At 37.8% G+C, this 12941-nt stretch overlaps 5 protein-coding genes across 5 annotated transcripts; 4 read left to right on the forward strand and 1 right to left on the reverse strand.

Annotated features, from left to right (window-relative positions):
• The first annotated feature begins 393 nt into the window (after positions 1-393).
• On the forward strand, positions 394-4978 carry LOC101313668 (exonuclease V-like). Its single transcript, XM_004309840.1, has 8 exons — positions 394-505; positions 598-1068; positions 1599-1703; positions 2059-2180; positions 3148-3297; positions 3379-3532; positions 3814-3890; positions 4478-4978. Exons 2-8 carry the CDS (start codon positions 736-738, stop codon positions 4698-4700), a joined length of 1164 nt encoding a protein of 387 aa, XP_004309888.1. The 5' UTR covers positions 394-505; positions 598-735; the 3' UTR covers positions 4701-4978.
• A 26-nt stretch (positions 4979-5004) lies between these two features.
• LOC101313951 ((R)-specific enoyl-CoA hydratase-like) lies at positions 5005-7510 on the forward strand. The gene is made up of 4 exons (XM_004309841.1): positions 5005-5291; positions 6298-6712; positions 6814-6929; positions 7027-7510. Exons 2-4 carry the CDS (start codon positions 6440-6442, stop codon positions 7130-7132), a joined length of 495 nt encoding a protein of 164 aa, XP_004309889.1. The 5' UTR covers positions 5005-5291; positions 6298-6439; the 3' UTR covers positions 7133-7510.
• Positions 7511-7911: 401 nt separating this feature from the next.
• Positions 7912-9106, forward strand: LOC101294132 (putative F-box/LRR-repeat protein 23-like). The gene is made up of 2 exons (XM_004309854.1): positions 7912-8291; positions 8533-9106. The coding sequence occupies exons 1-2, from the start codon at positions 7912-7914 to the stop codon at positions 9104-9106; spliced, it is 954 nt and encodes a 317-aa protein (XP_004309902.1).
• Positions 9107-9325: 219 nt separating this feature from the next.
• LOC101314243 (actin-related protein 2/3 complex subunit 3-like) lies at positions 9326-11308 on the reverse strand. Its single transcript, XM_004309842.1, has 5 exons — positions 11264-11308; positions 10909-10989; positions 10706-10814; positions 10328-10597; positions 9326-9734 (listed from the first exon to the last, which is right to left on the reverse strand). Exons 2-5 carry the CDS (start codon positions 10909-10911, stop codon positions 9589-9591), a joined length of 528 nt encoding a protein of 175 aa, XP_004309890.1. The 5' UTR covers positions 10912-10989; positions 11264-11308; the 3' UTR covers positions 9326-9588.
• A 220-nt stretch (positions 11309-11528) lies between these two features.
• Positions 11529-12679, forward strand: LOC101294423. Its single transcript, XM_004309855.1, has 2 exons — positions 11529-11859; positions 12366-12679. Exons 1-2 carry the CDS (start codon positions 11529-11531, stop codon positions 12677-12679), a joined length of 645 nt encoding a protein of 214 aa, XP_004309903.1.
• The last annotated feature ends 262 nt before the right edge of the window (positions 12680-12941 follow it).

The following is a 12941-nucleotide window of genomic DNA, read 5'->3' on the forward strand; positions in this document are numbered from 1 at the left end:
AGAGATTCTAGAGTGTTCTATACAACTCTAAGTGTTACCTTGAGTATTCTAGAGACTTCCGGAGTAGTCTTAAGCCTTGAGCCTCTACAGAGTTCTAGAGAGTTTCGGAGTGTCCTAGAGACTCTTTAAAGTTTTAGAGAGTTCTAGAGTTGTCTGAATTATGCTTCCCGATACTTTCGGAAGCTTCCAAGACCTTCCATAATATTCCGGATGCTTCTAGAATGCTCATGTGCCCACCAAAACCTTTCTTGAGCCATGCTTGCATCAAAATGCTCAAGGAACCTCCTTGTTAATTTGACGGGGCCTGGTGAGCTTCCTACCTATTCTTATTTGTATCAGATGGGACTCTGTTGTCATTTACTTTCAAACTTATAATGGAACACTACCTTTTCCATGCATCCTGTATTGTAGGCATACATGTCTTCAATACTGCTTAATTAGCTTAATTAAGCCATATATGGCTGGACTTCCTAACACAACAAGATGATCCTCACCCCTTCCTCAGGTTTTGTTTTTCTCTTGTGCTGACATTCCAGATGTTGATAGTTTGAAATTTCTGATTCCCTTTCATAATCGAAGCCTAATTTTTGTTATCAGTCGCATCAGCTGTTACATAAGAATGAGTTCTAGATCGTTGTTCAACCCACGTGAGGAGCACGTTCCTTAACAAAGCCAAGAGTCCAAGACGTTTCGAATAACTTGGCCCATAAACCAACGGTCATTTCTGATCACAGAATGACGGAGTCACGACTCCTCCTCCTCTCGGTGCCCGAAATCCCAATAGAGATTGTGAGCGACGAAGAGATGGCTCTGCTCGAAGCCGCCTTGGTCTCCGCTCGCTCTGTATTTCGATCCTCCTCTCAATCATCTCACTTCCCTTCCAACCTCGATAGGCCCCTTCACTCCATCACCCTCCTTTCCAATTCCAAAAGGAGCCTTTCGGGTTGCTCCCAACCCGATATCGAGGATTCGGGCGACTTCAACAAGAAGAAGACCCGGTCGGGTGAATCGTTATTGGACCGGTTCAGGAACAACAAGGCCTGGTCCGCCACCGATTTTACTAGCACGGTATGATTGTTTCTTGGCTTTTTGGGTCTCTTTGTTTAGTGTTTTGGGGAACTGGGTTTGGTTTGTTTTGGTCAATTTTGAAGCTTTGTGTTTGATTGTGAATCTTGGTTGGATTTTATGAACTGGGTTTTGGATGGATTCTTTTGTACTATCGTTTTGGGAGTATGGGTTTTGTTTGCTTTGGTCAATTTTGAAGCTTTGTATTTGATTGTGAGTATATGGAATAATGGTGAAATGGCTTGGGGACAGTTTGTTCAATCTTTTGGGTAATTGGGTTTTAGTTTGTTTTCGTCAATTTTGAAGCTTTGTGCTTGATTGTGAATCCTGTGGGTTTTTAGTGAAATGGGTTTGGATGGCTTTATTGTACTTTTGAGTCCAGCTGAGGTTTGAAGTGATTATTACAATGAGTTTTTAGGATAGATTGTATCTGTGTAGAAAGAGATTACTGTTTCATGCTTCCAAGTCTATTTCCCATTTGAATGAAGCAACTGTAAGATTCACTAAGATTTGTTCTCAAATGTTTGCAATAGGAATGGTGTGAGAAACAAAAAGAGTTTGGTCTCCTCAATGGTAAGAGAATAGTCACTCAGGCTATGAAAACTGGTCAAGAGCGCCATGCAAAACTCGAAGAAGAGGTACACATCAGAAACCCGATTTTACTATGTTCAGGTTTTTCGCAGCATGAGGCAATGAATTTTCTGACCGTCAACATTTTAAATGGTATCAAGCAAGATTTGGTGGTTGAATGAAGTGGATATGGCATATTGAAATAATAGTCAGCTTGTAGATGAACTGAGTTTTCATCCTACTAAAAGAACAAGCTCCTCATGTTTCATACTTTTTGGTAGTAGCATTGGAATTTATTTGAGTTTGACTATTAGAATAAAACCCTCCTCTTTCATACCTCCATGCTGCTATGCACATGTCAAGCACTGAATCAATGGTTTTAGATTCCTATACTAATCACAATCTGGTTATTTTTCTCTGCAGGTTGTTACAAGAGTTAAAGTTGATGTCAATTCAGAAGAAGATTATTGGGCTCTGAGGCTTTTGAGTTTTATTACCGGCATAAATCAATTATATTTTGATGGATTGACTCGAGAGCTGTTTCTGTAAGTTAGATCATCAGTTGTCTCTTGATTAAATTTTGAATCCTGATCCATTATTTATGCAGCATATAATGTCCAAAATGGACAATTGATATTAGTCTTTGGCTATGTGAGAAAAAAAACGCCTGTTGAGATAATCGTTAGTTAAAATGAGTTAGACAATGATATTATTGGGTCATCAATCCCGATGGCTCATTTTTGTTATGGGATACAGTACTTCTCATCTGTAAAGAATGACATCTGGGCCAAACTTACAGCTCCAGTTCTTGCTTATCATTTTCACTAGAGCTTGGATCTAACTTGGATTCGTGCATTTTTGACAGAATTATCCGTACCAACTAAACTTTTTACATGCTATCATGCTCAACTGTGTGATAGCCATTTTAACTAGCTAAATGATGAGAAACTGTCATATGACTAGGCACCTTTACAGTTCTACTCCATCGGTTCTAGCTTTTTTAATAAAAAATTGAATTTTTATTGTATTTCCAAACTAATTTAAAATCAAACATGTCAAATGAAATGAATAGACAGTGTTCAAAAGTTTTAAGTTTAAGTTCTCTTTCCTTCCTATCTAAATATTGATATAAGATTTGGCTGAAGTTAGATTTAACTATACTTAATCAGTTAATAGCTCCAATAAAGTAAACTTTGGCTAGTCAGTGGGGATGCTCAATGTGATTAAAAAAGTATGATAGACACAATTGACTGTTGATGATGATCAGGATTGGAAATGATACACGAAGAGGAAGCTTAAGTAAAATTGGATTCCTGTACTTTTGATAAGTTGAGAGGATTGGTTCTTATAAAATGATTCATTATGCTTCCCCTGAACTGATGCACTCATATGTTCTTTTTTTGGAATGCATTTGAATTGTCTACATCCTTTTCTTGTTGATAAAGTTAGAACATTGATCCTCTCAAGTCCTATCTTCTTTCCTTAAGTGATTTATCTTTCTTATAATATCAGTATAGGTTTTGGAGAAGGTATATGGATGGTGGGAGTGATTGATGAGGTTCAAATGCCGGCAACAGAAACCCAGAGAAATCCTTTATTAGTTGACACAAAGACTCGTGTGAAAGATACACTTCCTTCCGAACCACAAAGAAGGAATGGAAGGTATGCACTTGTTGGCTTTCATTGCCATTGATGAGAAAAGGCCCTATAATATAGTCATGATGTGCAAATCCATTTTGGCAGGTTTCAGTTGATGTTCTACAAGCACTTGTGGGATATCTTAGTTACTTTTAGATTCCCCTCCGACCAATTCTATGATCATTTTTCCTTAAATCCTGATTGTGAGTTATCTGAAGAAATCAGGGAGGTCATGGCTAAATCAGGGTGTCCAGCAAAGGTAAAGATACTATCCAGTTGAAATATTAGTCTGATAAATCTGGTTCTGTTGGTTCATAATGTTCCTGATATTACCATATATTTAAAGCAGGTCTCTGCTTGCCCTCTGGCTAAGTCATTAGGCAATGAGCAGAACCTCTAATTAACTATATTTGATTTTGATGATGATGTGTCCAGCCTGCAAATGACATGACTTGGTGCATACATAAGATTATGGTAACATAGAGTTTTCCTATCACAAGTTCAATTCATGTTTTCATATTTCGTTTACTTGGTTTGCAGACCCTTGATGACGTGGTGAATTACTATAAAAATACCTGGATCACGCTACCCCTTGCTGATGACCAACTTCTATTAAGGTGACTATAGAATATATGTTTTATGATGGTGAATTTTCCTTCTTTATTTGCTCATATTTTGGGGCATATACAATTGGTGAAGTTCCCATTATATGAAGAGATTTTACGTAGTAGTTAAAATAGGTAGAAGAATTGAACCAATATACTAAGAAATATAGCTAAATTGCATTGGTATGGATTAAATTTTACTAGGAACGCTTCAGATCTAAACATCCTTTAGACCAATTATTCAGTCACATATTGGCATATCCGCCATTCAGTTTTAGGTCCCTGAGTTGATCACGTCGCTCATGATGACCTAAAAATTGAATGGTGGAGATGCTGATATGTGACTGACAAAGTTGGTCTGTTTGTTTCATAATATGAAGCTAACTGGTTAGCTTTAGAGCGCAGCTCTAAAATCTACTATGTATAATGCTGAGGGGAGAGGCTGCAGCCCAATTATATGTGAGATCCCTGTCTAGCATCAATTTGCTGAACCTCAGTCATAGATGTTAGCTTGGATGCATAGATCCACTAATTCTTTGTTGATGTGGAATTAACTTGTTCCCGATTGCTAGACACTGATGCAGTTTCTTTTGAGTCAGATATGAGTTACAAAAAGACCATTCAGTAATCGGTGAAGATGAATTTCCTTACAACTCTGATGGGTTTAAGAAGCAACTTCAGTTTTCTCTTGAGTTTTGGCAAGGAAAGCGAGAAGCCAGTTACATTCCCGTGGAAGAGCGATGGAAATGCAACCTCTGTCATTTTACTTCCAATTGTCCTGCAGCTCCTGCTAAAAGCACTAGTAGCAATCTGCCTACCTAGAGAAAGGACTTGCATTTGTGTTGTTTCAAATCAGTGTCCTCACTGGCGCCTACAAAGAAGCATCGAGTTTTAGAGTTGGTTCTTCGGGGTAACTGTTGTCTTAGAGGTTATGTGCATGGCTGTGTCATTCTTGTTGTATTGTAGGCATTGTTTGGTAAATTTCAATTGCTTTATTGAAGCAATTCGCAATGTAAATCTTCTTATCAAGTTACTCAAATGATTATCAGCTTAATTTTTCATTAGTTTGTTCACATTACAGAATTGCCATTTCTATTTATAATACCCAGCAGCCTCTTCGTTCATTTCACTTCAAAGTTGCACTTGCATCCCTTCCCAAGTTGCAAGTCAACGATTACAACAACACAAACCGATATCGCTCCGTCTAGTGACTTCTACATCACAAAATAATACATCAACTTGGAAGATAACACGTACGTTATACTATTATAGCGCCAACTGGTGTCACGAGAGAAGATCACTACTAAATGGCACAAACTACAAACCCAGTATTGTTTGGCGTCACACACACACATGCATTCTCTCAAGTCTAAGCCCAAGTGGATGTATTCATAGTTGGACTATCAGGATCAGGTAATCACCCAGTTCAGTTTTCTTGAATTTCTATACATTTTACTTACCCACATCTCTGTTTCAACTCTGTTTTGCCATATTTACTATAATTCGGGTCTTCCCATTGTTAATGGGGCAAGCATTGTCTAATGTTACTGCTTTGTTTCACACCTTCATATGAATCTTATCTGCATATTGTTGGTGGCTTTAAACATTTTGCTGACTATATGCTTTATTGAAATTGAAACCCCATTATATTGCCCACCAGGTGTTCGACATAATGCCTCTGACAACTGACTTGCGATGGCTTCTACTTCACCGTAGAAATTAATGTGGAAATAAAAGTGCAAGTATGTTAGTTGATGTAGGTCATATGTATGACTATCGAATCTTGATGACTGTTTAACTGTTAGCTGAGCTAAGTTTGGTTGCAATGTACATTTTTCGGGTCTATGTCGATCGTTGCTGTCTGCAGTAGGATGGGTTTAGATAAGTGAACAGTGGTTGTATAACAGTATTTGTTTTGTCATTCAAATTCCTCGGGCTATAGCTTGGTTAATTACCTTGGACTTTGACTCTACTACGCGTTAGCTTTGATTTGTCAGCATATCTATGTTGACAGACCATGTATGAGCTGCTATGAGGAAAAGATGTTGATATTCAGGTGGTTTATCCTAGAAAAGATGTAGATTTATATACTTGAACCGGTACATAGACACATTTCACCTCTACATTCATGTTATATAGCATCTAAACAAAAACTCCTTTTGAGGCTGTAGAGAACTATTTTGGAATATGCTATTCAATCCTTTTGGGATGTTGATTAATCAGTTAGTTTATTTTGAAAATGACGATAGTTTTTATGTTGTTGAACACTCTGGCATTATGGTTGGTAGCATGTAGTACATTGTTTCCACTTTTCACTAAGATTAATAATTAGTTGTCATAGGTACTGCTCAAAAATGGACTCTTTATCTTGTTCATCCAGTTGTTATGTAAATTTGATGGTCATATCTTAATGTCACAGATGTGAGCAAACATTGCTGGAAGAAGAGATTATTATCAGAAGACATAAAGATATGTGCTCTACATTCTCTTGTCAAAATTAAGTACCAGACATCACTATTTTGTTTGGAATACTAGTCTGGGAGGCAACATTGGAGATCTGTATGGCTATGCTCACACGGAGTTTAGTGTCAGCCAGCATACCTTTTCTTAGAGGATTTTCATCAGCAGCAACTAGTTTTCTTAAAACTGGAGATGTATTAAAGCGAGCTAGAATTTTCACAAGTGAAGAGGTCTTGGATTACTCTAAAGTGAGTCATGACTCTAATCCTCTGCATTTTGATTCTGAGTCTGCTCAAAATGCTGGATTCGAAGACCGAGTGGTCCACGGGATGCTTGTTGCTGGCCTGTTTCCCAAGATCATATCTTCTCATTTTGTAAGTCATATGTCTTATGTTTTTAACATGGCTCTTCTGCTGAAATATTTCTGATATGTACCTTTGTCTAACTTCTTGGTATTGATATTGTATTTTTTTAGCCTGGAGCCGTATATGTATCCCAAAGTCTGCATTTCAGGTCACCTGTCTATATTGGAGAAGAGATAGTTGGCGAGGTACGAGCAATTAATATACGAGAGAAAAAAAACAGATACTTGTAAGTACATTATTATTTTCCAAACAGTTTTCTCCAGTGGATGTTTAACATATTTTGCAACTTGAACTTGGGTTTGGTTTTTCTTCGTGTGGTTCAGAGCAAAGTTCAAGACAGCTTGCTTTAAGAATGGTTCTGTTGTTATTGATGGCGAGGCAATGGCTATCTTACCTACACTTGCAATGGAAGAAGAGAATACTTTGTGATGACAGAAGCTGGTTCTAGACCTTAAGCATTAACCTGCAAGTGCAAGGCAATGTCTCGATCAAACCTTATTTGCTCAGACATATGGTGCTCAAACAAGACATATGGTGCTAATTGCATTTTGTCCTTCATCTGCACCCCAAAATTTCTGTAGTTTTATTTATTGTGATTGTTGTCTTTGATGAAATAAAAATCTCTGTAACCAAATCCATGTATTATAGGTTCAGTATCTGCCTTGTTTTGTTGATATCAATATTTACCTTTGAGCGTAGAATATATACTTATTCATCGAATACATAGGGTGCAATTTCTGTTCACATGTGGACCTTCATAAATCATAACTACTACTCTAGTTGCTCAAACAATTCATGAGCACTCTCAATTTGGGATTTGCAAGAGGAGGAAAAGAGTCCAACAAATGGAAGGGTCAAAGCTGACTCTTTTTGAAACTTGCATTTTGTTTGATGGTGCGATTTTCCCAAAGAAATGGTGCAACTTTTCATTATCCCATGCGTAGGGCAGTCTTTGGGAGAAGGAAGGTCATGGCCATTACAAAAAATCTGGAAGAGTAAAAGTTGAAAACCCTTCAATCACTCCCAACATGCATTCATTATATAAGAGAGGTTTACAGAACTAGCATCTCTATCTCTTGGGTTTAAGGTAATTCTTTTCTCCATTTCAAAGTAACCTAAAGCAATCCACTGATTCATATTTTTCTTTTTGTTCTATATGTATACCAGTTTGTATAACTTAATATTTCTGCATGCAGACGTTTATGGAAATGAAGGATCAACGAAGATGGGAAGACCTAAACACAGACTGCCTGGTGAATATTTTTGGAAAAGTAGGTGTGGATTCACTGCTCTTGGATGTTCCCTTTGTATGCAAGACATGGTTTAGGGCAAGCCTCGATCCCTCGTGCTGGGAATTTCCTACATTTCCTAAACTCTGGACTGACAGTTATATCTTTGACATTGATTATGAAGATCAGGATTTTAATACCTTTGCTGATAGATGTGCATATCAATATCAGGTTCGTCGGAGTCTTTGCACTGTTGCTTCATTTGTGCAGTTTATTGTAAATCGTAGCAGGGGGTATTCTACTTCTCTCAGGCTACCTGTATACTCTTCTAATGAAGAGTTGAGACATATTGCTGATGTGTAAGTTCCTGAGGCATTTCAATATGTAATCTGTTTCTATTATCTCAAACCTTAGACCTTAAGTTGCTGTCTGTTTTCCAGCTAAATGCTTCATGCTTCAGGCATTTGTTTTAGCTTTGTTTGATTGGTTATATAAATCCGGCAGATATTAAGAATACCCAATTCATCTAATTCTTTTGTGCTCTCTTTTAGTATATATACTGTGCCATGGTTCTTACCTGTTTCCTTTTTTTTCTTGCAGATGTCCTGGCCTCAAGGTTCTGGCACTACCTCGGCTTGTACAAACTTTTAACTTGAACAGAATCCTAGAAATTATTGGCAATTGGAAATACCTGGAGACATTGTTTATGGCAGACAGCTTTGGTATGGAGAAAATCCTGTCACAGATCAGCATTTGCTGTAAAAATTTCTCTTGTTTACATATGTTTAATACACGTATATCTGAAGATGAGGCAATGGAAATTGTTAGCCACCTCCCTAAGCTGAAGCAGTTGAGCTTGATAAATGGACATATTGGTCGGGATAATCTTGTGAAGTTACTAAAAGGTTGCAAGGATCTTGTTCTTTTGGATGTAAGAGATTGTGTAGGTTTTGATGAGGGTGATGCTGAAATATTGAAGCTTGCTTCTCATATTACTGAATTCAGCTGTGAGGGTTCAAAAAGTGCTGACAAATACTACAGGGACAACTATGAAGAGTATGGGGAGTCTGAGCTTTCTGCTGACATGTATGATTTCTCTGAAGACGAGTATGGTTACTATGAAGACGAGTACGGTTACTGTGAAGACATATCTGCATTCGGAGAAATGTACTAGTCTTTTCATGCCCAATCCTATCAAATCTATTTTTATATTATTTTGGGAAAATGACCATTCCATTGCAGTGCTGATTTTGAAACCACATTTCTGCAAATTTATGACCAGATGATTTCAGCTCATTACATACTAATGTTCTTATAATTTGTGATGATAATGCATGTTTTCTTTTATGGTTCTCAATGCAAATGATCAAACCAATTACAACAAAAACAATCTGTCCACAAAGTTATCTCTTATCAAAGGCGATGATTGATTGTCCAAAAATTCAATATAGGAAACCTTTACAGCAGACGTAATTATGAGGTTCAAAAGGAACATCTGAGGTCTAGAATAATGAATACCAGTAATATTATGTCCAGAAGTAAAATTCCAATACAAGACAAGTGCAACACCTTTTAATCCAGATTCTGTAATCTTGATATGATCTTGAGACATGAACTATGTGCAAAAGTTACTGAATGGATATGCCACATAGAAATTCATGATGGAACAATTATGTTCATGAATTTCCTTTTCGCAAATGCTAACCACCATTTATTAGGAGTCCCATTAGATTTATAAGCAACGCTCAACAATCTCCCACTTGCTTCTTCCCTTATCTGCTTCAAATAATTTCGGAGCAATTCTGCATTGAAATTTTTTTAAACAATAAACAATATGAGTTTAAAGGTCTGGAGCTCTCAGTACATCATATGGGAGTAAGGATCACAAGACAGTCAAAGCGCAATGCCAATGAGCAAGTAATATGACAGTCTCAACAGTTGTATTCCAATGCTCTCTCAAAAGGAGATTACATGTCTGTATTAACAAATCAAGTTAAGCATCATGGAGACATGTAAAAATCTTAACTTAAGCATCAAGCTGTAGTCTATTCCATTTGTCAGATAGCGTGGATGATTCAGAACCAATTAGATGATTTAAGACCATCTACTCATATATGGGAACATAGAAGGCATATCTCATGTTATATGTGAAAACAGGAAGAATTAATAAATAATAAGATATTTCCAATTCCTGATTTAGATAGTAAATCCATTTAAGTAACAATTGAGAAACCTAAACTCTATTTCAGAGAAACCGGACAGTTCAGCTAGGAAGTTAATCAAACGAGACAAAAATCTACTATAAACATCTGCAATAACTGGAATTGTAACACTTCTTAAAAATAATATAAATCCTTAAGAATAAAGTCAAGCACAGATAGGAATGACACCTCACCTGCTTCCTTGTCAGATTGAGGCAAAGGAAAGAGGCCCGGCAAAGGGAAACCTGGCTCTCCAGGCACAGGAACCTTTTCCAGACCTAAATTAATGATCGCCTTGGTACCTTCAGCCAAAGTTCTGCAACCTTCCAGCCTCTTCAAAGCCACATTAATGTAGAATGTGAGATAAATCAACAGCTTATCGGCAGAGCTCTTGATATCAAAGTTTCTAAAGAAAACATTGGCGCGGAAGAATGTAATTGCCTCATCGACAATATCAGTCCTATCTGCACAGAAGAAGGCTTCCTCAGACTGAAAAACATAACAGAGCGCAACAATTCGAAACGAGCCAGCTTCGTAATGTATTACCAGTACGATATCCATATAAATAATACCTTGTTCTGAAACAGGAGCAGGACCCTTTATATGGCTTTTCAAAGGCAGCAGAGGGAACCCACAAGCTTTAGTAATTCCTTCCTCATCCACAAAACTAGAGTGATAAACCTGTCAAACGCGATTTTGGTAACCTTAACATCTTTCACTACACAAAACTATTCTCAAGTACTTAAAACACAATGTGTAAAGCTTGATCTTTTACCATCTTTTAGATTAAAACGAAGCTGTATCACCCCTAGTTCAAGCTCAAAATCAAACCCTTCTCCAAAGACGATTGGGTATTCTGCAAAGGACATGAAACAACTTAAAACATTGGATCACAAATTGAATATATGATATATGCTACTTAAAGTTGCTTCCTTTTCTTCAAGGAAATGGTGCCCAGATGAACACCAACCCCAATTGGATCAATGAATCAATATTCTACAATGCTTTAGATGAAAAAAATTACCATCAAAAACAAAAAGAAAGCAAATCCCATATGATGAACAATATGACTACAACTGAAAGAGAAGCAATAAACCCAGAAAGATGAAAATAAATATTGGGTAATAAACCTGGTGTAATAAACCAGCTCAAGAGATTTGGAAATGGCTGAGAGCTTGAGAGAGAGATTGAGAAAGAGAGAGACTTTGGCTCGGTAATTTGGTATCGGTGGGTTGAAGGACTCTGATCCCATACAGAAGGCCTCACCATAGAGACCAGGATCACTTCCAATCTGGACCGTTGAAAACGAGTGCGCATGGATTAAGTAAAATGGGTTCCACCTTATTAAAACTGGGATATTAGGGTTGGGACTTTGGTCACTGTGAAGTATATAACATGGCGGAGGAGGAGGGCGGCGAGTTTTTCGACTGCGAAATAATTTCAGAGATTCTGGCGAGGCTGCCAGTCAAATCTGTGGTGCGATTCCGGTGTGCATCCAAGTGGTGGAGTGCTCTGATCTCCGACCCTTACTTCACAAAGAAGCTCTTGAGCTACTCAAAAGAGGGCATCACCGAGAACACCTCAAGGCTCCTTTATTCATTGGACCCTCCTCAATCTCTAGACTACGAAGCACTGAAGGATTTGAAGGATCACAGTGATGGTTCTTTTGCCAACAGAGTTCTTGATTTTCCGGGACGGATTCTCTCGCGCTATTATAATGTCGAAAGTATGTGGGTTGTTGCGATGGGTTGATATGTATTATAGCCGAAGAAGAAGAAGAAGAAGAAGAAGATGGAGGACACTTCCTGTTATGGAATCCATGTACTAGGTACTCCAGGAAGTTACCGAGAACTAATCCTAAACTATGCGACCCTAATTATATGATTTTCCAATTTTGGGGGTTTGGTTATGATTCTGCCACTGATGATTACAAGGTCATAGTGGGGTATAAAACGTATGAAGAAACCCGCATTCAGATTTTTGCTTTAAAAACGAGTTCATGGAAGGTGCTCCCCATTATTACCAATCCTCTTGACATATCAGGCCGGGGTTTCTTTTTGAACGGAGCTTTGCACTGGTTAACACGGAATGTAGAGTACTGTCGCCGAACAGTTTTGCCTTTCGATTTGGTGAAGGAGAAGTTTCTTGACATGATTCCATTACCCGATGCTAATATTTTCTTTCACGGTTTTAAGGTAGTTTGAAATTGTCTTTGTGTGTTTAATCCCTTAGATGGCCCGCGTCATGCTAACACAATATGGTTGATGAAGGAGTATGGGGTCAAGCAATCTTGGACTCAAGTTTTGAGGTGTTCCAGAGAGGATTTTCCTGAAGGGAAGAAAGATGTTCTCATGGAGCCTTTTTGCATTCTAGAGAGTGGAGAAGTTTTAGTTTATGATTTGCGTGCACATCTCCTGGTGTTATATGATCCGGAGGAAAATACATTCAAGAATGTTACCAAGACTCATCATCTATTGAATTTTGGAGCTTTCGTTTACAGAGAGACTTTAGTTTCACCAGTAAGCGGTAGTGTTGTAGACATTTGAAGTCTGTTGTGGTGAATCTTTACTTTGCTTTCTCTGTCTAGTATGTTTGTTCCTTCTGCAAAGTGTCTGAGCAGGATAATGGTAGATTACATTTGCCTAGTCTAATGCAACTCTTGACTCTACAAAATTTGATGGTTATGCATTGAGAAAAGTTACAAGGAATGGAACTGATTAGCTGATATTTCTGAATCCAGGCGCAGGCTGCTTAGAAAGAAGAAAATTAACCATCTGTTAATGTAGTTACTATAGAACTATATGGAAT

The sequence above is a fragment of the Fragaria vesca genome, unplaced genomic scaffold, assembly GCF_000184155.1.
Source record: "Fragaria vesca subsp. vesca unplaced genomic scaffold, FraVesHawaii_1.0 scf0513126, whole genome shotgun sequence".
NCBI classification, from domain to species: Eukaryota; Viridiplantae; Streptophyta; class Magnoliopsida; order Rosales; family Rosaceae; genus Fragaria; species Fragaria vesca.